General features: G+C 46.1%; 1 protein-coding gene across 1 annotated transcript in view; it reads left to right on the forward strand.

Annotated features, from left to right (window-relative positions):
- The window catches only part of dock7 (dedicator of cytokinesis 7), an 89,206-nt gene that overhangs the window by 48,982 nt on the left and 18,982 nt on the right, over positions 1–21,242 (forward strand). Inside the window, 19 exon segments of the mRNA XM_065009218.1 lie at positions 2–171; positions 3,058–3,150; positions 9,713–9,802; positions 10,548–10,643; positions 11,113–11,253; positions 11,454–11,567; positions 11,836–12,003; positions 13,060–13,199; positions 17,205–17,353; positions 17,356–17,373; positions 17,648–17,820; positions 17,998–18,180; positions 18,508–18,676; positions 18,844–18,940; positions 19,333–19,350; positions 20,238–20,312; positions 20,522–20,618; positions 20,747–20,881; positions 21,043–21,195. Coding sequence (XP_064865290.1) covers positions 2–171; positions 3,058–3,150; positions 9,713–9,802; positions 10,548–10,643; positions 11,113–11,253; positions 11,454–11,567; positions 11,836–12,003; positions 13,060–13,199; positions 17,205–17,353; positions 17,356–17,373; positions 17,648–17,820; positions 17,998–18,180; positions 18,508–18,676; positions 18,844–18,940; positions 19,333–19,350; positions 20,238–20,312; positions 20,522–20,618; positions 20,747–20,881; positions 21,043–21,195 — 2,279 coding nt within the window.

Below are 21,242 nucleotides of genomic sequence, written 5' to 3' on the forward strand. Positions count from 1 at the left end.
GGTCCTGGAGGGCTGGGTGGTTCAGTCCACTATGCCACCATGGCCAGGTCAGCCCAGCGACCAGCTAGCCTAAACCTCAACCGCTCCCGTAGCCTTAGCAACAGTAACCCGGACATCTCCGGAACACCCACGTCCCCTGACGACGAGGTCCGCTCCATCATCGGCAGTAAGGTAAGAGACACCCCACAGACCAGACCTCTGGCATACATTATGTTCTGTTTGTCAGTACTTTTGGGGTACAGTCAGTCCTCCGCATCTGTGGTTTAGACCTCTACTTTCAATGAGAGAATAATCTATTCTGAATGATACTATATGGAGAGCAATATTTAGGGGTAGCAGAGCTCCAGACCATTTAGTCGCATTTTCAACCCTTTGTCTTGGCTGTGGAGTAAAATGTTTAATTGATTGCACTGGTGCAATCTGCACATTCTACCTGGTCACCTCAATTCACCAGTTTTGTGCTGATAAAACCATGATTTGATCCAACAGGAAAGTGCGTTATCCTCATGATTCCTGTAATGAAACCGCCGAGCCTGTTTTGCTTGGGTCAGCTGCTATAGACCAAATGAGCGAGTCCCTCACACTCTCTCTACCCTTCGTGCACCCCGAAAAATGCGTTCTGATTGGGTAACATTTCCAAATGCAATTGTATAAAAAAACAACTACTGTTCAAGAGAGGAGGGTCTCAGCTTTCTGTAGGTATAATTTTGTTTTCTCAGCTCTCAATATTGAGCTCAAAGCACAATGCTTTGCAATCGAGGTATCTGATATGGCTTTGAAATACGGAGTTCGCAAAATGCGCATCAGCCATCGCAAGTGCGCTATTATACCAAGGGTTACTACCGATGCGACCTTTGTCATTTTTTTTAGGACTTTAAATTTAATGTTCGATTAATTAATGGCTACTAGCGGTATATTTAGAGTTAGCGATTTAGATAATGTTTTTTGAGTTTACACTTTCTCAGATGGTGAAATAGCACAAATTTGAAGTAAACCTGTATGTAATATTAGTGCACATAAAGATGAAGGTAAATTCATGGAGCCCTATTTTGACAGTAAAATATAACAAAAAGGGGTTATTCTCAACCCCAAAATCATGACAATCACTGGATTAGGTTGCATATCAAAAAATCTTGTCCAAGCAGGAATGCATGATTCATGTTAGATGAAAATGTATTTATTGAATATCATCTCAGTAGTCTGACTACATACTAGTAGTCATCATTCTTTGATGACTACTCCTTTTTTTTCCTATTGCGTGCTGCTGCTGAAAAATATTTTTGCGTGCGACCAAATCATGGGCTAGTGTCAACAACTGAAAAGGTTAATGGCAGCAGTAACACCAGGGGAAAACATTAGTCTGGAGCCCCATGTAGCCAAGTGTATTGCAGATTAACTTTGTAAATGAGTTACAAACATGGACTTCTTTGACTTGTTGATTCGGTACCCCGATCAAATGACTTGTTGATTCGCTACCCTGATCAAATGACTTGTTGATTCGCTACCCTGATCAAATGACTTGTTGATTCGCTACCCTGATCAAATGACTTGTTGATTCGCTACCCTGATCAAATGACTTGTTGATTCGCTACCCCGATCAAATGACTTGTTGATTCGCTACCCTGATCAAATGACTTGTTGATTCGCTACCCCCGATCAAATGACTTGTTGATTCGCTACCCTGATCAAATGACTTGTTGATTCGCTACCCTGATCAAATGACTTGTTGATTCGCTACCCTGATCAAATGACTTGTTGATTCAGTACCCCCGATCAAATGACTTGTTGATTCGCTACCCCCGATCAAATGACTTGTTGATTCGCTACCCTGATCAAATGACTTGTTGATTCGCTACCCTGATCAAATGACTTGTTGATTCGCTACCCTGATCAAATGACTTGTTGATTCGCTACCCCCGATCAAATGACTTGTTGATTCGCTACCCCCGATCAAATGACTTGTTGATTCGGTACCCCGATCAAATGACTTGTTGATTCGCTACCCCCGATCAAATGACTTGTTGATTCGGTACCCCGATCAAATGACTTGTTGATTCGCTACCCCCGATCAAATGACTTGTTGATTCGCTACCCCGATCAAATGACTTGTTGATTCGCTACTCCGATCAAATGACTTGTTGATTCGCTACCCTGATCAAATGACTTGTTGATTCGGTACCCCGATCATATGACTTGTTGATTCGGTACCCCGATCATATGACTTGTTGATTCGCTACCCCCGATCAAATGACTTGTTGATTCGCTACCCCGATCAAATGACTTGTTGATTCGCTACCCCGATCAAATGACTTGTTGATTCGCTACCCCCGATCAAATGACTTGTTGATTCGCTACCCCGATCAAATGACTTGTTGATTCGCTACCCCGATCAAATGACTTGTTGATTCGCTACCCCGATCAAATGACTTGTTGATTCGCTACCCCGATCAAATGACTTGTTGATTCGCTACCCCCGATCAAATGACTTGTTGATTCGCTACCCCCGATCAAATGACTTGTTGATTCGCTACCCCCGATCAAATGACTTGTTGATTCGCTACCCCAAAAGTACTTGACAGATGAGTGAGTGATGGACACTCCTGTCTTTCTGAATGGTCTGGTCTAACGTGATGCTTGGGATGGATGCTGGCCCATAGAAATAAAATTACCACCCATCATGGTTCATAGACTTGAATGGGGATACATGCTCTAGTCATTACTTTAATTATATTTCTATGGTTTCCCCTGTCTGATGAATGATGATACTAAACCAGCCCTCTCTTTTCTTTGAACCGAGGGAGATTGTCATGATGGGATATGCTATCTAATCTGTTCATGCATTGCTGTTTTTGTGAATCAGGGAGTTGTAAATGAAATGATTAGGGATCTTTAACAAGCTAACTATATTATTCCTCATTGCTGCTTACGGTTCAACCCTCTTAACCTTTAAACCTCTATGCTGTTCTCTCCTCCCTGTGCTGCTCCGTCCTCTCGCTCGTTGTTCCCTTGCTCCTGCCTGCCCTGTGCCCTTTGACCTGCGACCCCCTGACCTCTCAGGGTCTAGACCGCTCCAACTCCTGGGTGCACACCATGGGGTGTAAGAGCACCCCCTGGGGATCCAGCCCTGTCTCTGATACTGACACCATGCAGGTGCTTCAACAACAACAGAACCTACCCTCTTTAACCCCAACCTCCACCACCCCTCACTCCCTACCGTTCTTAACCCCAACCTTCACCACCCCTCACTCCCTACCCTTCTAAACCTCCACCACCCCTCGCACCCTGCCCTTCTTAACGCCAACCCCCACCACCCCTCACCACTACCCTTCTTAACCCCAACCTCCACCACCCCTCACTCCCTACCCTTCTAAACCTCCACCACCCCTCACTCCCTACCCTTCTAAACCTCCACCACCCCTCGTACCCTACCCTTCTTAACCCCCAACATCCACCACCCGTCATCTACCCTTCTTAACCCCTCACTCCCTACCCTTGTTAACCCCAACCTCCACCTACCCTTCTTAACCCCCAACATAAACCACCCCTCACTCCCTACCCTCGTTAACCCCAACCTCCACCTACCCTCGTTAACCCCAACCTCCACCTACCCTTCTTAACCCCCAACATAAACCACCCCTCGCTCCCTACCCTTCTTAACCACCACTCACCTACATAAACCACCCCTCGCTCCCTACCTTTCTTAACCACCACTCACCTACATAAACCACCCCTCGCTCCCTACCTTTCTTAACCACCACTCACCTACATGCACCACCCCTCGCTCCCTACCTTTCTTAACCACCACTCACCTACATGCACCACCCCTCGCTCCCTACCTTTCTTAACCACCACTCACCTACATGCACCACCCCTCGCTCCCTACCTTTCTTAACCACCACTCACCATAAACCACCCCTGCATACCTTTCTTAACCACCACTCAGCTACATAAACCACCCCTACTCCCTACCTTTCTTAACCACCACTCACCTACATAAACCACCCCTCGCTCCCTACCTTTCTTAACCACCACTCACCTACATAAACCACCCCTCACTCCCTACCTTTCTTAACCACCACTCACCTACATAAACCACCCCTCGCTCCCTACCCTTTCTTAACCACCACTCACCTACATAAACCACCCCTCACCCCTACCTCCCCAACCTCCACCTACCCTTCTTAACCCCCAACATAAACCACCCCTCACCCCTACCCTCGTAAACCTCCACCTACCCTTCTTAACCCCCAACATAAACCACCCCTACGCTCCTACCTTTCTTAACCACCACTCAGCTACATAAACCACCCCTCGCTCCCTACCTTTCTTAACCACCACTCACCTACATAAACCACCCCTCGCTCCCTACCTTTCTTAACCACCACTCACCTACATAAACCACCCCTCGCTCCCTACCTTTCTTAACCACCACTCACCTACATAAACCACCCCTCGCTCCCTACCTTTCTTAACCACCACTCAGCTACATAAACCACCCCTCGCTCCCTACCTTTCTTAACCACCACTCAGCTACATAAACCACCCTCGCTCCCCTACCTTTCTTAACCACCACTCACCTACATAAACCACCCCTCGCTCCCTACCTTTCTTAACCACCACTCACCTACATAAACCACCCCTCGCTCCCTACCTTTCTTAACCACCACTCACCTACATGCACCACCCCTCGCTCCATACCTTTCTTAACCACCACTCACCTACATAAACCACCCCTCGCTCCCTACCTTTCTTAACCACCACTCACCTACATAAACCACCCCTCGCTCCCTACCTTTCTTAACCACCACTCACCTACATAAACCACCCCTCGCTCCCTACCTTTCTTAACCACCACTCACCTACATAAACCACCCCTCGCTCCCTACCTTTCTTAACCACCACTCACCTACATAAACCACCCCTCGCTCCCTACCTTTCTTAACCACCACTCACCTACATAAACCACCCTCGCTCCCTACCTTTCTTAACCACCACTCACCTACATAAACCACCCCTCGCTCCCTACCTTTCTTAACCACCACTCACCTACATAAACCACCCCTCACTCCCTACCCTCGTTAACCCCAACCTCCACCTACCCTTCTTAACCCCCAACATAAACCACCCCTCGCTCCCTACCTTTCTTAACCACCACTCAGCTACATAAACCACCCCTCGCTCCCTACCTTTCTTAACCACCACTCACCTACATAAACCACCCCTCGCTCCCTACCTTTCTTAACCACCACTCACCTACATAAACCACCCCTCACTCCCTACCTTTCTTAACCACCACTCACCTACATAAACCACCCCTCGCTCCCTACCTTTCTTAACCACCACTCACCTACATAAACCACCCCTCGCTCCCTACCTTTCTTAACCACCACTCACCTACATAAACCACCCCTCGCTCCCTACCTTTCTTAACCACCACTCACCTACATAAACCACCCCTCGCTCCCTACCTTTCTTAACCACCACTCACCTACATAAACCACCCCTCGCTCCCTACCTTTCTTAACCACCACTCACCTACATAAACCACCCCTCAACCCTACCTTCCCACCACTCACCTACATGCACCACCTACCCTTCTTAACCACCACTCACCTACATAAACCACCCCTCGCTCCCTACCTTTCTTAACCACCACTCAGCTACATAAACCACCCCTCGCTCCCTACCTTTCTTAACCACCACTCACCTACATAAACCACCCCTCGCTCCCTACCTTTCTTAACCACCACTCACCTACATAAACCACCCTCACTCCCTACCCTCGTTAACCCACCAACCTCCACCTACCCTTCTTAACCCCACTCAACATAAACCACCCCTCGCTCCCTACCTTTCTTAACCACCACTCAGCTACATAAACCACCCCTCGCTCCCTACCTTTCTTAACCACCACTCACCTACATAAACCACCCCTCGCTCCCTACCTTTCTTAACCACCACTCACCTACATAAACCACCCCTCGCTCCCTACCTTTCTTAACCACCACTCACCTACATTTCTTAACCACCAAACCACCCCCTCGCTCCCTACCTTTCTTAACCACCACTCACCTACATAAACCACCCCTCGCTCCCTACCTTTCTTAACCACCACTCACCTACATGCACCACCCCTCGCTCCATACCTTTCTTAACCACCACTCACCTACATAAACCACCCCTCGCTCCCTACCTTTCTTAACCACCACTCACCTACATAAACCACCCCTCGCTCCCTACCTTTCTTAACCACCACTCACCTACATAAACCACCCCTCGCTCCCTACCTTTCTTAACCACCACTCACCTACATGCACCACCCCTCGCTCCCTACCTTTCTTAACCACCACTCACCTACATAAACCACCCCTCGCTCCCTACCTTTCTTAACCACCACTCACCTACATGCACCACCCCTCGCTCCCTACCTTTCTTAACCACCACTCACCTACATAAACCACCCCTCGCCTCCCTACCTTCTTAACCACCACTCACCTACATAAACCACCCCTCGCTCCCTACCTTTCTTAACCACCACTCACCTACATAAACCACCCTCGCTCCCTACCTTTCTTAACCACCACTCAGCTACATAAACCACCCCTCGCTCCCTACCTTTCTTAACCACCACTCACCTACATAAACCACCCCTCACTCCCTACCTTTCTTAACCACCACTCACCTACATAAACCACCCCTCGCTCCCTACCTTTCTTAACCACCACTCACCTACATAAACCACCCCTCACTCCCTACCCTCGTTAACCCCAACCTCCACCTACCCTTCTTAACCCCCAACATAAACCACCCCTCACTCCCTACCCTCGTTAACCCCAACCTCCACCTACCCTTCTTAACCCCCAACATAAACCACCCCTCGCTCCCTACCTTTCTTAACCACCACTCACCTACATAAACCACCCCTCGCTCCCTACCTTTCTTAACCACCACTCACCTACATAAACCACCCCTCGCTCCCTACCTTTCTTAACCACCACTCACCTACATGCACCACCCCTCGCTCCATACCTTTCTTAACCACCACTCACCTACATAAACCACCCTCGCTCCCTACCTTTCTTAACCACCACTCACCTACATAAACCACCCCTCGCTCCCTACCTTTCTTAACCACCACTCACCTACATAAACCACCCTCGCTCCCTACCTTTCTTAACCACCACTCACCTACATGCACCACCCCTCGCTCCCTACCTTTCTTAACCACCACTCACCTACATAAACCACCCCTCGCTCCCTACCTTTCTTAACCACCACTCACCTACATGCACCACCCCTCGCTCCCTACCTTTCTTAACCACCACTCACCTACATAAACCACCCCTCGCTCCCTACCTTTCTTAACCACCACTCACCTACATAAACCACCCCTCGCTCCCTACCTTTCTTAACCACCACTCACCTACATAAACCACCCCTCGCTCCCTACCTTTCTTAACCACCACTCAGCTACATAAACCACCCCTCGCTCCCTACCTTTCTTAACCACCACTCACCTACATAAACCACCCCTCGCTCCATACCTTTCTTAACCACCACTCACTTACATGCACCACCAGACTTAGGAAGTCACAGCTGCCTCCATGAACCCTTAACCGCCATCTTTAGTTTTCTCACTTGTCACCTTTCTAGTTTTTACCTCTGTCCAGTTGGTTGGAGAAGAAAAATCTATGCCCACTCTGAAGTTGTAGAGTTGTCAGTAACCGCTTGAAGTCATGTCAAACAAGTGCACAGGGCTGCCCCTCATTTCTCTTCACCCTGTAACACCCCCAGTACAGGAGAGGTGTTGCAGTGAACCTCAAGCCAAGACTTCACCTCTACATGTCTCAATTTAAAACTATTTTTCTTTTCTCATACTTGCCTTTTTTGTATTTTTTATTTAATTGGCGGTTCAGAGGCTAGCACCACTAACTTAATTTCCCAGTTTTCATTTGCTGACTTCACCCTCTCATTCCCTGTCCTGTTTCCTCTTCTTAACCATGATCATTTGAACCCATGCATGACCTCCTGCTGCTATTAATCTCATTCACCACGTGGGTTCGCCATGATGTGGGATACTGCTGCATGTGGTGGTGTGTTGGGTGGGTTTGGGAGTGTGTGTGTGTGGTTGTCTGTCTCATGTTGTCTTTTTGGTCTTGTCTCCTTCGCTCCTTCTGTGCTGTGTGCAATGACTGTAGGGTGTGTGCACCTTTCAATGTATACACACACACCAAGCCCCTGCCACTTACAACAACAAAGATGAGAGATCACTTCCTCTGTCAAGCGGTTTCAACTCGCTATTCGGATTTGATGTTTGGTCCAACCGAATCGGTCATATGAACATTGAGACATTAATTTACTGTAATAGGGAAGTTAATCCTTTTTATGTCTCAACGACTCAAATTGTGCGCGGAGCAGACACTACTGAAATGGGAGTATTAATAAAAATAGATTCTGGAAAATGTATGCTCAGTTTGTTGTACCGCTAGCAGCATTTTAGCCAAAGACTGTTATAATAGCTGTCAAGTCTGTGTTTTATAAATGTGCAATAAGCATAAAACATAATTACATAAGGAATTGGCATCTCATTCTCATTCTGAGAAATAACGTAGGCCACTTGATTTCAACATCTGAACAAAGTGTTCAGCTAGCGTGCTTTTCAAACACTTGGAGACAGACAAAGGTTTGTTCATAACAATTCAACTCTTTACCTTGTTAGTAAAGAGATCCATGTTGGCTGAACCTGAAATATAACAATTAGCTGGCTAGTCACTTACACGTGGGCTTGTGCTTGAGAGATTTGTTTATGAGACCTGTGTTAATTTTCTATAATGCCTGCTATAAGTTATTAGTGAATGTGCATGTTTCTGGTTACATTTGTATCAAAAAGGTCATAGACTTGAAACCAAGATCAGTGATTATTGCAACAAAGCAGGTTAAACTATTTAGATTAAATGATTAGTGGGTCTTATGGTTGTGGAAGGCGTATATTTAGCCTAGGTATAATTTCAGAAGCCCTGAATTCATTAGATTAATGCTGACTGTCAAATACAGTGTATTTGACCTTTTTAATTGTGCATCAAAGCTCATTTAGAGAAAACAATTACAAAATCTAGATATTGTGAATTGGCCATAAATGAGAACAAATCTAGATGCTTTTTTAGGCCATATCGCCCAGCCCTAAGTGTGTATGTGGGGGGTCTGCTGGGTGTCTGTTTGGGGGTATGTGGGTGTATTATGTGTTGGTTTAACGTGTTTGCCTGCTTGAGAACTTTGTCATCTTCTTTTCCTGTCTTGGTGTTGTGTTGTGACGATGGCTGTCCTCATTGGTTGTCATAAAGGCTATTTGTGGCTCTAGTCATGGCCAAAGATTCAGTCAAATTAATTTATTTAACTGAGGTAAGTTGTTCGCAGAGGTATTTTTTCCACAGGTTGATACTGTCTACAAACTGCATATCTAGAGGCATAAGGGGTGTTTCTGTGTAAAATATATATCAGATTATATGTGTAAGAAGAAAGATAAATATGAGGGAACTCAGGCATTCTGTAACTGTGGAACTGTAGTTAAGGTTATATGATGAGGGCTGTTTTGTGTGATTGTTGTTTGTGTTCATGTTTGTTAATTGTGTGTGTAATTCTGCTAGGTGCTACAGCTATAACCGTAGCCCCTCAATAACCTGTTGTTGTCCCATCCCATCCATCCCACCCATAGGCCATGGAGCGCTGTGGCAACCGCATGTCTTCGCACACTGAGAGCACCAGTTTCTTGCAAACTTTAACAGGACGGTTACCCACCAAAAAGGTACCAGCCACTGTCTACACGGGGGAAGAGCCATACGGAGCCCCCTCACCTTATTCGCCTGTTTATGTGTATGTCTGTGGATGTGTGCCTCTTGATTGGATTGTGTATTTGGTGGTTGTTGGATGTAGTGTAGATGTCCCGCCTCTTGGCTGTGATTTGAAGTGTGATGTTGACAGTATTGCACAGCAGGTGTGTGTAACGTACCAGGCACTAACTGTAGCACTGTTATCCCTGTTCAGGTAACTGGCACTCACTTGATGTTTCTATTTGAATGAAGCCTCCATTTTCAGTGTTACCACCAGACACACCAAGTGGATTGTTGAGTAAATATGGCATATGTACAATAAGATCAGGGGTTCCCTAACCATCTCACGCTCAAAAGCTGCCTGCAAGATTTAATTTAAACACTCTATTGACTCTATAATTGTAGTCATTCTATAGTACTAATATTATATATATCATCATAGTTCATTAAAGGTTAAATAAATAAAGGGAGAAAGTTTAGGGAACCCCTGTATTGAGAATGATTGTGTATTTCGGCACATAGTACAGTGTTTATATAATGCTAGATTGTGATGCAGTAGAATGTATCTCGGTGCTCAGTTGTAAGAAGGACCACCTGCCTGGGTCAAGGTGTTTTTGGTTCCATTGCAGTGACCAACTAAATCCGGGCCAGGTTGAACTAGGTCTGATGTGTTGTACTACGCCTGTCTGACTGTCTGGTCCGTGTGTCTCTGTGTCACAGTTGTTCCATGAGGAACTGGCACTACAGTGGGTGGTAAGCAGTGGCAGCGTCAGAGAGGGAGCTCTCCAACAGGCCTGGTTCTTCTTCGAGCTCATGGTAAGACAAAACACTACACATAGTTTCACACTGCCGAGCCGTATCGCTGTGGCCTGGTTACATGTCCACCATAGTTGCTGAAGCCGTGTTGGAAAGGACAATGTGATAAGTAAATATCCAGGTAAAGACCGTATGGTTCAGGTTGGCAGGATAGTGTGACAAGGGTTCACTGTCGTGCTTTTCATCCTGGCACCATAACTACGATTCCCACTACATGGCCAAGCTGCAAAGTAAAACATTTGGCTTTATCAGAAACATTTATGAAAACAAAACATGATTGGTTTTCATTTAAATTTAGGGTAAGGCATAAGGTTAGCAGTGTGATTGGAGTTCGGTTTAAAATCAGATTTTAAGAAGAGATTGTAGGACTGGGCAGGGCTTCTGACTTTTCAACTTGGGCAGATAGTGAGGACCATGACTACCACTAAGTGTTAGGCCCTGTCTCACCATGATGACCTCACACCCCCAGGTGAAGAGTATCATCCATCACCTGTACTTCACCGACCGGCTGGAGTCGCCCAGGAAGAACCGTTTCCCCGAGCGCTTCATGGATGACATCACAGCCCTGGTCAGCACCATTGCTGGGGACATTGTCTCACGCTTTCAGAAGGTACGTTCTCACGGGGACACACAGGGACAATAAAGATGTGGCCTACATCAACACAGCATGTTTTAATTCCATTAACCACACAGATACTTCCAATACAGTGAATGGTCTGAATTAACCTTATCGGGTTCTATGTATACCAGAGTGGGTAGCGCTCTCTAGACTCAAACCTGACCTCTGACCCTGTGTTTCTGTTCAATCAGGACCTGGAGCTGGTGGAGCGTCTTAACACTAGCCTGGCCTTCTTCCTGAATGACCTGCTGTCTGTCATGGACCGAGGCTTCGTCTTCTCCCTCATAAAGACCTACTGGAAACAGGTACTGGGAGAGGGAACAAACTGCTTTAGCACCCCAACATAACAGCACCACAATGACCACATCCCTGCAGAATTGACTTTCATTTGAAAGGCTTGTGTTGAAACCACTATGATAGATTTCTGACTTTGTGTACATGACTTTAACCACAACAGTACTCTGTCCTGCTACTTACTATTGGGTATCACTTGGGAGTAAACGGCCTCAACAGGGACTTTCCATCGAACCCTGTTTTGGGCAGTTTTCTAGAGACCATTCCATGTGTCCCCAGGTCTCCACTAAGCTGTACATGCTGCAGAACCCCACTCTGGAGTCTCTGAGGCTGGACTTACTGAGGATCGTCTGCAGCCACGAGCACTATGTCACCCTTAACCTGCCCTGCAGCCTGCTCACGCCTCCCGCCTCGCCATCTCCCAGCGTGTCCTCCGCAACCTCGCAGGTCAGATATGCACGCTAGACACACAGACTCACCGGATACACACACATCTACATCCTATCTGGATGAGTACGAGGTGTGTGGAAAATGTCCCTGAATCATCCCCTGCTCGTCTTTCTCTCCCTACCTCTTTCCATCTCTCCCTACCTCTTTCCATCTCTCCCTACCTCTTTCCATCCCTCCCTACCTCTTTCCATCCCTCCCTACCTCTTTCCATCCCTCCCTACCTCTTTCCATCCCTCCCTACCTCTTTCCATCTCTCCCTACCTCTTTCCATCTCTCCCTACCTCTTTCCATCTCTCCCTACCTCTTTCCATCTCTCCCTACCTCTTTCCATCTCTCCCTACCTCTCTCCATCTCTCCCTACCTCTCTCCATCTCTCCCTACCTCTCTCCATCTCTCCCTACCTCTCTCCATCCCTCCCTACCTCTCTCCATCTCTCCCTACCTCTTTCCATCTCGCCCTACCTCTTTCCATCTCGCCCTACCTCTTTCCATCTCGCCCTACCTCTTTCCATCTCGCCCTACCTCTTTCCATCTCGCCCTACCTCTTTCCATCTCGCCCTACCTCTTTCCATCTCGCCCTACCTCTTTCCATCTCTCCCTACCTCTCTCCATCTCTCCCTACCTCTTTCCATCTCTCCCTACCTCTTTCCATCTCGCCCTACCTCTTTCCATCTCGCCCTACCTCTTTCCATCTCTCCCTACCTCTCTCCATCTCTCCCTACCTCTCTCCATCTCTCCCTACCTCTTTCCATCTCTCCCTACCTCTTTCCATCTCTCTCCCTACCTCTTTCCATCTCTCTCCCTACCTCTTTCCATCTCTCCCTACCTCTTTCCATCTCTCTCCCTACCTCTTTCCATCTCTCTCCCTACCTCTTTCCATCTCTCTCCCTACCTCTTTCCATCTCTCTCCCTACCTCTTTCCATCTCTCTCCCTACCTCTTTCCATCTCTCTCCCTACCTCTTTCCATCTCTCTCCCTACCTCTTTACATCTCTCTCCCTACCTCTTTACATCTCTCTCCCTACCTCTTTACATCTCTCCCTACCTCTCTACAGAGCTCAGGCTTCTCCACCCATGCGCAGGACCAGAAGATAGCCAACATGTTCGAGCTGTCTGTTCCCTTCAGAGAGCAGCACTACCTGGCTGGACTGGTGCTGTCTGAGCTGGCTGTCATCCTGGACCCAGAGGCCGAAGGGTCAGTACACTGACTTAATGTGTTTGTGACAGAGAGGGATTGTCATTTGCCCCGCATGTCTGTTTCTGTCTCTCTACCCTCTCAATGTGTTACTGTGTTTGTGTGAGACGGCTTAGGTCATTTGACCCCTCTTTCTTGTTCAACCCTCTCAAGGCTTATGGTCAGTACATTTTAAGGGTGTTTTTACATGTAGTCCTCTTTAAAATAACCAATGTCAGTCCTCTAAAGTGAATTGGGTTAAAAAAAAGAAGAAGAAAAAGTGCTCCGTTGTCGTTGTCTTCACTCTGCTCTTGCCTTGGAATAAGGACTCAACTCTTTTTCCAGTTCACTTCACCTATTTTGTGGTCTGAGTTCTTCGCATTCACAATGCTGTGTTTAGAAAGGAACCCAGATCTTTTTCCAACTTTCACTCAAAGCACTGTGGGTCTTTATAAAGTGCAGGACAAGCCATTTCATCAGAATATGTTATTGGACAGCTAGATATACTGTATGCCTACCTACATTTTGGAACCTAAAAGATTACAATGATTGTGTCATCTTTTAACTAAATGCAATCAGAAGATACTATTAACATGTAAATATTATTGGAAACAGAATAAATAGCAGAAGAATGACTGCAGATTAAATAATGCTGTAATTGAAATTTGAACACCCAATGTAAGCTGCTGCCCCTTTAAGAGCTAGAATGGAGGTTCTACCGTATGTTGTGATTCTCACCAAACCTGTTATCTTCTCACGCTACTATTCAAACCCCTATAGATCACATAATGCAAACAAATAATCTAAACTAAAAACTGCACACATTTAGGATTTTCTGTGCATCCTTGACAATCGTTAATCAATATCCAGCACGTTTTATAAGTGAACCTGCGCATCCTAATTGAGTCTTTTGTTGCACCAATGTGAGAGGTTATGACAGGGGAAACAGTGTTGCAGTAGTCTAGTGTGTAGAGCGGGAATATTGACAAGCGAACCTAGGGAGCTTTGTGTTCACATTGCCCTACAAAAGGTTACCGGGCCACAGAATTCAAGGGTACCGAACTCCGACCCCCTCTCGAGATGGTCTCAGTTCGTTTCGCTTCAGGGGCTCTTTTGAGGGGCCGGAGTTCCTTTGGAGTGTTCACACTAGGGCTGTTACAGTAACTGTATTACCGCCACACCGGCAGTCATGAGTCATGGAGGCAGTCAAATTCCATGTGATCGTTTAGTCACTTTAATTAGGCTTCTCCAAGCCTACCAAATGTGCTAATTGCCTGGTACTCAGCACTATATTGTCACTCTGACATCAATGCAAGTGTAATTGAAAATCGAATCAAAGACTTCATGAGAGCCCATGAGCTCATGTTGCGCAACGTTTCTATAGGCTATGGAATTGCTTGAGAAAACCGAGTGAGAAGAGGAGGAGCCCATCAGCTTTCTATAGGCTAGGCCTACTATATTTATTTCTCAACTTTCCTAATATTAAGCACATTGCTTCTCTTTAAAACAGGAGTTTAGCCTACCTGGCTGGCATGAAAATGAACCACGGAAAAAGTGTCTTCCATTCGTTTTTCACAATTCCTGACATTTAATCCTCGTAAAAAAAATTAGGTTAGGATCACCACTTTATTTTAAGAATGTGTAATGTCAGAATAATAGTAGAGAATTATTTATTTCAGCTTTTATTCCTTTCATCACATTCCCAGTGGGTCAGAAGTTTGCATACACTCAATTAGTATTTGGTAGCATTGCCTTTAAATTGTTTAATTTCGGTCAAACGTTTTGGGTAGCCTTCCACAAGCATCCCACAATAAGTTGGGTGAATTTTGACCCATTCCACATGACAGAGCTGATGTAATTCAGTCAGGTGTGTAGGCCTCCTTGCTCACACACACTTTTTCAGTTCTGCCCACAAATCTTCTATAGGATTGAGGTCAGAGCTTTGTGATGGCCACTCCAATATATTGACTTTGTTGTCCTTTGGAAGTATGCTTGGTGTCATTGTTCATTTGGAGGACCCATTTGCGACCACGCTTGAGCTTTCTGACTGATGTCTTGAGATGTTGCTTCAATATATCCACATAATTTTCCATCTTCATGATGCCATCTATTTTGTGAAGTGCACCAGTCCCTCCTGCAGCAAAGCACCCCCACAACATGATGCTGCCACCCCCATGCTTCACGGTTAAGATGATGTTCTTCAGCTTGCAAGCCTCCCCCTTTTTCCTCCAAACATAAAGATGGTCATTATGGCCAAACAGTTCTATTTTTGTTTCATCAGACCAGATGACATTTCTCCAAAAACTACAATCTTTGCCCCCATGTGCAGTTGCAAACTGTAGTCTGGCTTTTTTACGGCATTTTTTTAAGCAATGGCTTCTTCCTTGCTGAGTGGCCTTTCAGGTTATGTCGATATGGGACTCGTTTTACTGTGGATATAGATACTTTTCTACCTGTTTCCTCCAGCATCTTCACAAGGTCCTTTGCTGTTGTTCTGAAATGCATCCACAGGTACACCTCCTTGAAATACACAGGTACACCTCCTTGAAATACACAGGTACACCTCCTTGAAATACACAGGTACACCTCCAATTGACTCAAATGATGTCAATTAGCCAAAAGCTTCTAATGCCATGACATAATTTTCTGGAATTTTCCAAGCTTTTTAAAGGCACAGTCAACTTAGTGTGTGTAAACTTCTGACCCACTGGAATTGTGATACAGGGAATTATAAGTGAAATAATCTGTCTGTAAACAATTGTAAAGTAGATGTCCTAACCGACTAACTGGTGTTTTCCTGCTAATGGACCATTTGCGCTTACAGCCTACTGCCGTGTGCACATTGCTGTTCTTATAATATATAGAAATAGCCTAATAGTTTAGCATTTTAAACTAAAGGGTCTAAGCTAATGTCTGTATTAATTTGGGATCTGTCGTATCCCACAACTGTCCCAGAATATTTATTTCTCTCACCGACTAGAATGGGTCAGCTCTTGTACTATGGGGTATAGTAGATTGACATAGGCTAGTGCTTTTGCTGTTCGTTGGTTCTACTCATCTTGTTGGCTGACGAAAAGTAAATGTGGCCAGTTCTTCCAATATCTTCAATATGCACCTCGGAATTGGATAAGGATGCGCAGTTGCGTCCCCGATGTGTCTGTCTTCGCTTGTAGCCTGTGAGAAAGACCCGATCATGTGACTGAGAGCCATGTGAGTGAGAGGTGCTTCGGAGCACACAGCCGGGAGATGGGAATGTTTGGGTGCATTACCAGCACACAAAGGGGATGCCGCTGGGAGATTCGAGGTATTATCAAGTTCTTGTCATATTATCTAACCATATAGCCCAACATTTGTGTCACAACTAAAGTTACATAAATAATTCTAAATGAAGCATATTGGAGTAGCTGTTTCTTTGTTCACCGATCATCACCTCAAATCGTTTGGAGAAAATATCCTTTATTTTATTCAGCTATGTTCAATTGTGTTCTTACTATAAAATAATGCCATGGAATACTAAGAAAATCTTGTCTGCTAAATGAACTAGTGTTGCCCATAGCCATTTGGCATAGCCAGATCAGGACAACGCAGATTATGCTATTCTATTCTTCTAAAATAGACTACATTCTCTTCATATAATGTTTCTATAGACCTGTTTAAAATAAATAATGGATTTATGGTGATGGTGTAGGCTAAACTACATGGATTTGTTATATATATATATATTCTTTTTAAATATTTTTTTTATGTATTTATGTAGATGTTCCAAAGTCTGCATCAGTGGCTTGTATGCTATGTGTGGAAGCCAGGAGATGCTAAATGTCTTTACGTTAATAAACGGTCAATATTTGCTTGACAATCACCGGCTGACATTTTCATGACCGCCACAGCCCTAGTTCACACTGCACCAACATTTTTACGAACCTCACTGAGTTCACAAAAATAGTTTGAAAGGGACTATTATTGAGACAGGTTCTTTTAAATCTCCCTCCCTCCCTCCCTCCCACCCGCTCTCTCTCTGTACTGTAGGATGTTTGGCTTACATAAGAAGGTGGTCAGTGTGGTACATAACCTGCTGTCCAGCCATGACTCCGACCCCCGCTACGCTGACCCCGAGGTCAAGGCCCGCGTCGCCACGCTCTACCTGCCGCTCATCGGCATCGTCATGGAAACACTTCCCAGCTTCACGACTTCACAGGCAAGTCTACATACTAAATGTAGCCCTCCATGTCCCAACCTTTCAGGGTTTGGCAATGGTTATGTGGAGTTTGTCCAGACTTGAATGGTCTGTGTGGTTAATATTTAAAGGAAGATTAAATGGTTTTACAAATCTATGGACATCACACTGGTTCAGGTGCTTCTCAGGAAAAGCACATTGAAAAACATTAAACAGTGTCTGCGAGTCTAAAGTGCTAGTCCCAATAGTGATTTTGTTTTGTGCTGGTTGATTCTGATTGGTTTCTCTCCTCTAGAGTCCCATAACCAGTGGGGTCGTCCCGGCGGTGCTCAGGGGGCCGCGGGTGGGGCCGGGGGGGACGAGTCTGGAGAGGACGGCAACAGCATGATCAGTCAGACCGTTGCCATGGCAATAGCAGGGACTTCCGCTCCGATATCTCGTCCCAGCAGCTTCCTGCTCAACCCACAGGTAACTCTCTTTCATCCCTTCTTCCTTGATCCAACTTTCTCCCTGTTTCCTCTTCCTGAGTCTCTCTCGTTCTCCCTCTTTATTTTCTCAATTTTTTTCATTTTCTTTTTTCTTTCTCTCTCTCTCTCTCTCTCTCTCTCTCTCTCTCTCTCTCTCTCTCTCTCAATACCCCCCCAGGCCAGCCGTCAGCATGGCACTTTCTCAGCAGAGTCCAGCCGCAGCCTGTTGATCTGTCTGTTGTGGGTTCTGAAGAATGCTGATGAGTGTGTCCTACAGAAGTGGTTCTCTGACCTGTCTGTCTCCCAGCTCAATCGTCTGCTGGACATGCTCTACCTATGTGTCTCCTGCTTCGAGTACAAGGTAACGTTGCACCTGGAGCACAACAAAAGAACTCAAGTTGTACTTTGTTCATGTCATTTGTAGTACTGGTGTAATGCCTCAGTTCCGTAGAAGCACGTCAAGTGTAGTGCCTCACCGACAGTCCTTTATTTCATCCCTGGATAAGACTGGATGGAAAGAAACTACTTTCAAATGGTTCAATTGAAATATGAGAGCTGTCTTTCCTCTGTACTACTCCACATCAGTGTTCCACCTACTCTTGTCTTTTCTGATCCATCTTACCTCTCTTATTTTGGTGGTGTGGTGCAGTAACCCTGTAACTTTTCTCTATCCTCGTCATGGAAAAAGGCCCATGTTGTGTTCACCATGCAGGGGAAGAAGGCCTTTGAGCGCATGAACAGCCTAACCTTCAAGAAGTCCAAGGACATGAAGGTCAAGCTGGAGGAGGCCATACTGGGGAGTATCGGGGCACGGCAGGAGATGGTCCGTCGCAGCAGGGGACAGCTGGGTACACTAGGTAACACGGAGCGCATGCACACACGTGTGGGGAAAAGTGATCTTAAAATGACCATTCCATCTCTCTCCCCTTAACTTATCTTGCCCTTTCCCTCCCTCTCCTTCCACTTTCTCTTTCTCCTCTCCCTCCACCTTGCTCTTCCTTTCTCCTATTCCCCTCTCCTGCAGAGAGGAGTCCATCAGGCAGTGCCTTTGGCAGCCAGGAGAACCTACGCTGGAGGAAAGACATGACACACTGGCGCCAGAACAGCGAGAGGATGGACAAGTATGCTTACCTTTTTACTGTGTGCGAGTTTGAGAAAAGTCTATGTGTTTAGGCTGCTATTGGTCAGCATCATGTAGTCAAAGTCAAGATGTCACAATACACTGATGATCATTTCTGGCCAAGATAATGCATACGTCGCCATCTCACAATCCACTCAGGCCCTATAGTGAGGTTCTTAGAAGAAACGAGAATCTGATTGAAATGAACAAGCCCACACAGAGAGAGAGCATCTTTTTTGGATTCCTGATTCTACAACAGAATGCATGCTAATGGGTCCTATTGTATTTGGTTGATTATTGTCAGACACCTGTGCCTTTTCTTCTGTCTCTGTGTGATTTGATTTGTGCTGTTAACTCATTCCTCCATATGTTCTCTGTGCTGTGTCTCTGTAGGAGCCACAGATCACTCAGGTATTGTATTGTATTGAATGGTGTCAACCTGAAGTCAGTGTGCTGCAGTGCTTTGAGTTCCTCCTGCTGCTTCAGTGACCTGAACCCTGACCCATTACCTCCGTACCCTGACCTCTCCTGTAAAGGTGCTTGAGGTGTCTGTCTGTCTGGTGCCTGCAGTGGGCCTGCTGTGCGCCTGCTGTGCTTTTAACCAGTGTGCCGTGCTTCTCCTTTGGATCCTGACTGGTGTCTGTCTTCCCTATTCTGGGGTTAGATGGGTGAAATCAATGTGATTCTGACGCAGCTGGTAGGGTTAGTGAAGTTGTTCTCAATGATATGATGATTAGAATCTGTGACAATTCACACAGTAGAAAAGGGTAGATTGTACACCAAGTGTACTTTCCCCTTTTAAAATGAAGTCTCTTATGAAACAGACCTGTTTGTACTACTGATGTCATTAGTCAACTAAGCTACAGATACTACAGAGAAGTGGTCAAAGTATACTTCTATTGGTGTGGCCCCTCTACCCTTACCCCTCTTCCCCGGTGCCCCCCGGCCCTAACCCCCCTCCAGCCTTCCCCCTCTGCTGCCTATCTCTCTCCCACCCTGGTGGGGCAAGGGATGGAGGTGCGTTTGGGCCCCTGGTCCCCTGCTCTCCACTGTGTGCTAGCTATGCCATTTCATGCAGTGTGTAGCTACCGTGTTCTGTGGACTCTGTGGTGAACCGTGTGAGTACCGTGTACTGTGGACACTGGTGAACCGTGTACTGTGGACTCTGTGGTGAACCGTTTGAGTACCGTGTACTGTGGACTCTGTGGTGAACCGTGTGAGTACCGTGTACTGTGGACTCTGTGGTGAACCGTGTGAGTACTGTGGACTCTGTGGTGAACCGTGTGAGTACTGTGCAGGTTTAGAGACAGCGTCCTACTACGCAACCCAGGGAGTCGAACCAAAACCCAAACCCAGGAGCCTTTAGTTGTTAGGTGTGTAACTCCTCATCATTATTAACTGTATCAACATAATCATAACAGTACTTTGCACATGGAAGAGCTCCATTCTATGTGCAATGGCTTGAATGTGACTGACTGGCATGAGTGCTGTGTCATTCAAGGGGACATTGTGAATACGGAGCTGGCTGGCGGCCATCTTGGAAAGTGTCTGAACATCTATCACTTCCTGTTTCCTGTGACAGAACCAGAGCGGAGCTGGAGCACGAAGCACTTATTGATGGTAACCTGGCAACTGAGGCAAACCTGATCATTCTGGACACTCTGGAGATCATCGTTCAGGTAGAAAGACCTAGACACACAACATTCAGGTTGAACATTTGAGACAATTTAGGCAAAATGTCCATTCTGGAGACAATAACGATTGATTGATTTGGTTTATTAATATATGTGCGTCTGTGTCTGTATAGACGGTGTCTGTGACAGAGTCTAAGGAGAGTATCCTGGGTGGAGTGTTGAAGGTGCTCCTCCACAGCATGGCCTGTAACCAGAGTGCCCTCTACCTGCAGCACTGCTTTGCTACACAGAGGGCTCTCGTCTCAAAGGTCAGATAAGTAGCTGTGTACAATCACCTTATCCTTAGACGTGTTGCGCTTTCCTGGGATTTTGTGAAATGAATTTGTAAAATATCTGCATACTGTAATGTCTATATCTTTGTCTGTCCTGTGTCATACTTATGTACATTTGTCTGTGCGTGCATGTGTAGTTCCCCGAACTGCTGTTTGAGGAGGAAACAGAGCAGTGTGCTGACCTGTGTCTGCGTCTGCTGAGGAACTGTAGCAGCAGTATCGGCACCATCCGAGCCCACGCCTCCGCTTCACTCTACCTGCTCATGAGGCAGAACTTTGAGATCGGCAACGTGAGTACACCATCAGGACAACACACAACAAACACGGATACTTAGAG

This window comes from Oncorhynchus nerka, linkage group LG24 (assembly GCF_034236695.1).
Source record: "Oncorhynchus nerka isolate Pitt River linkage group LG24, Oner_Uvic_2.0, whole genome shotgun sequence".
Classification (NCBI taxonomy): domain Eukaryota; kingdom Metazoa; phylum Chordata; class Actinopteri; order Salmoniformes; family Salmonidae; genus Oncorhynchus; species Oncorhynchus nerka.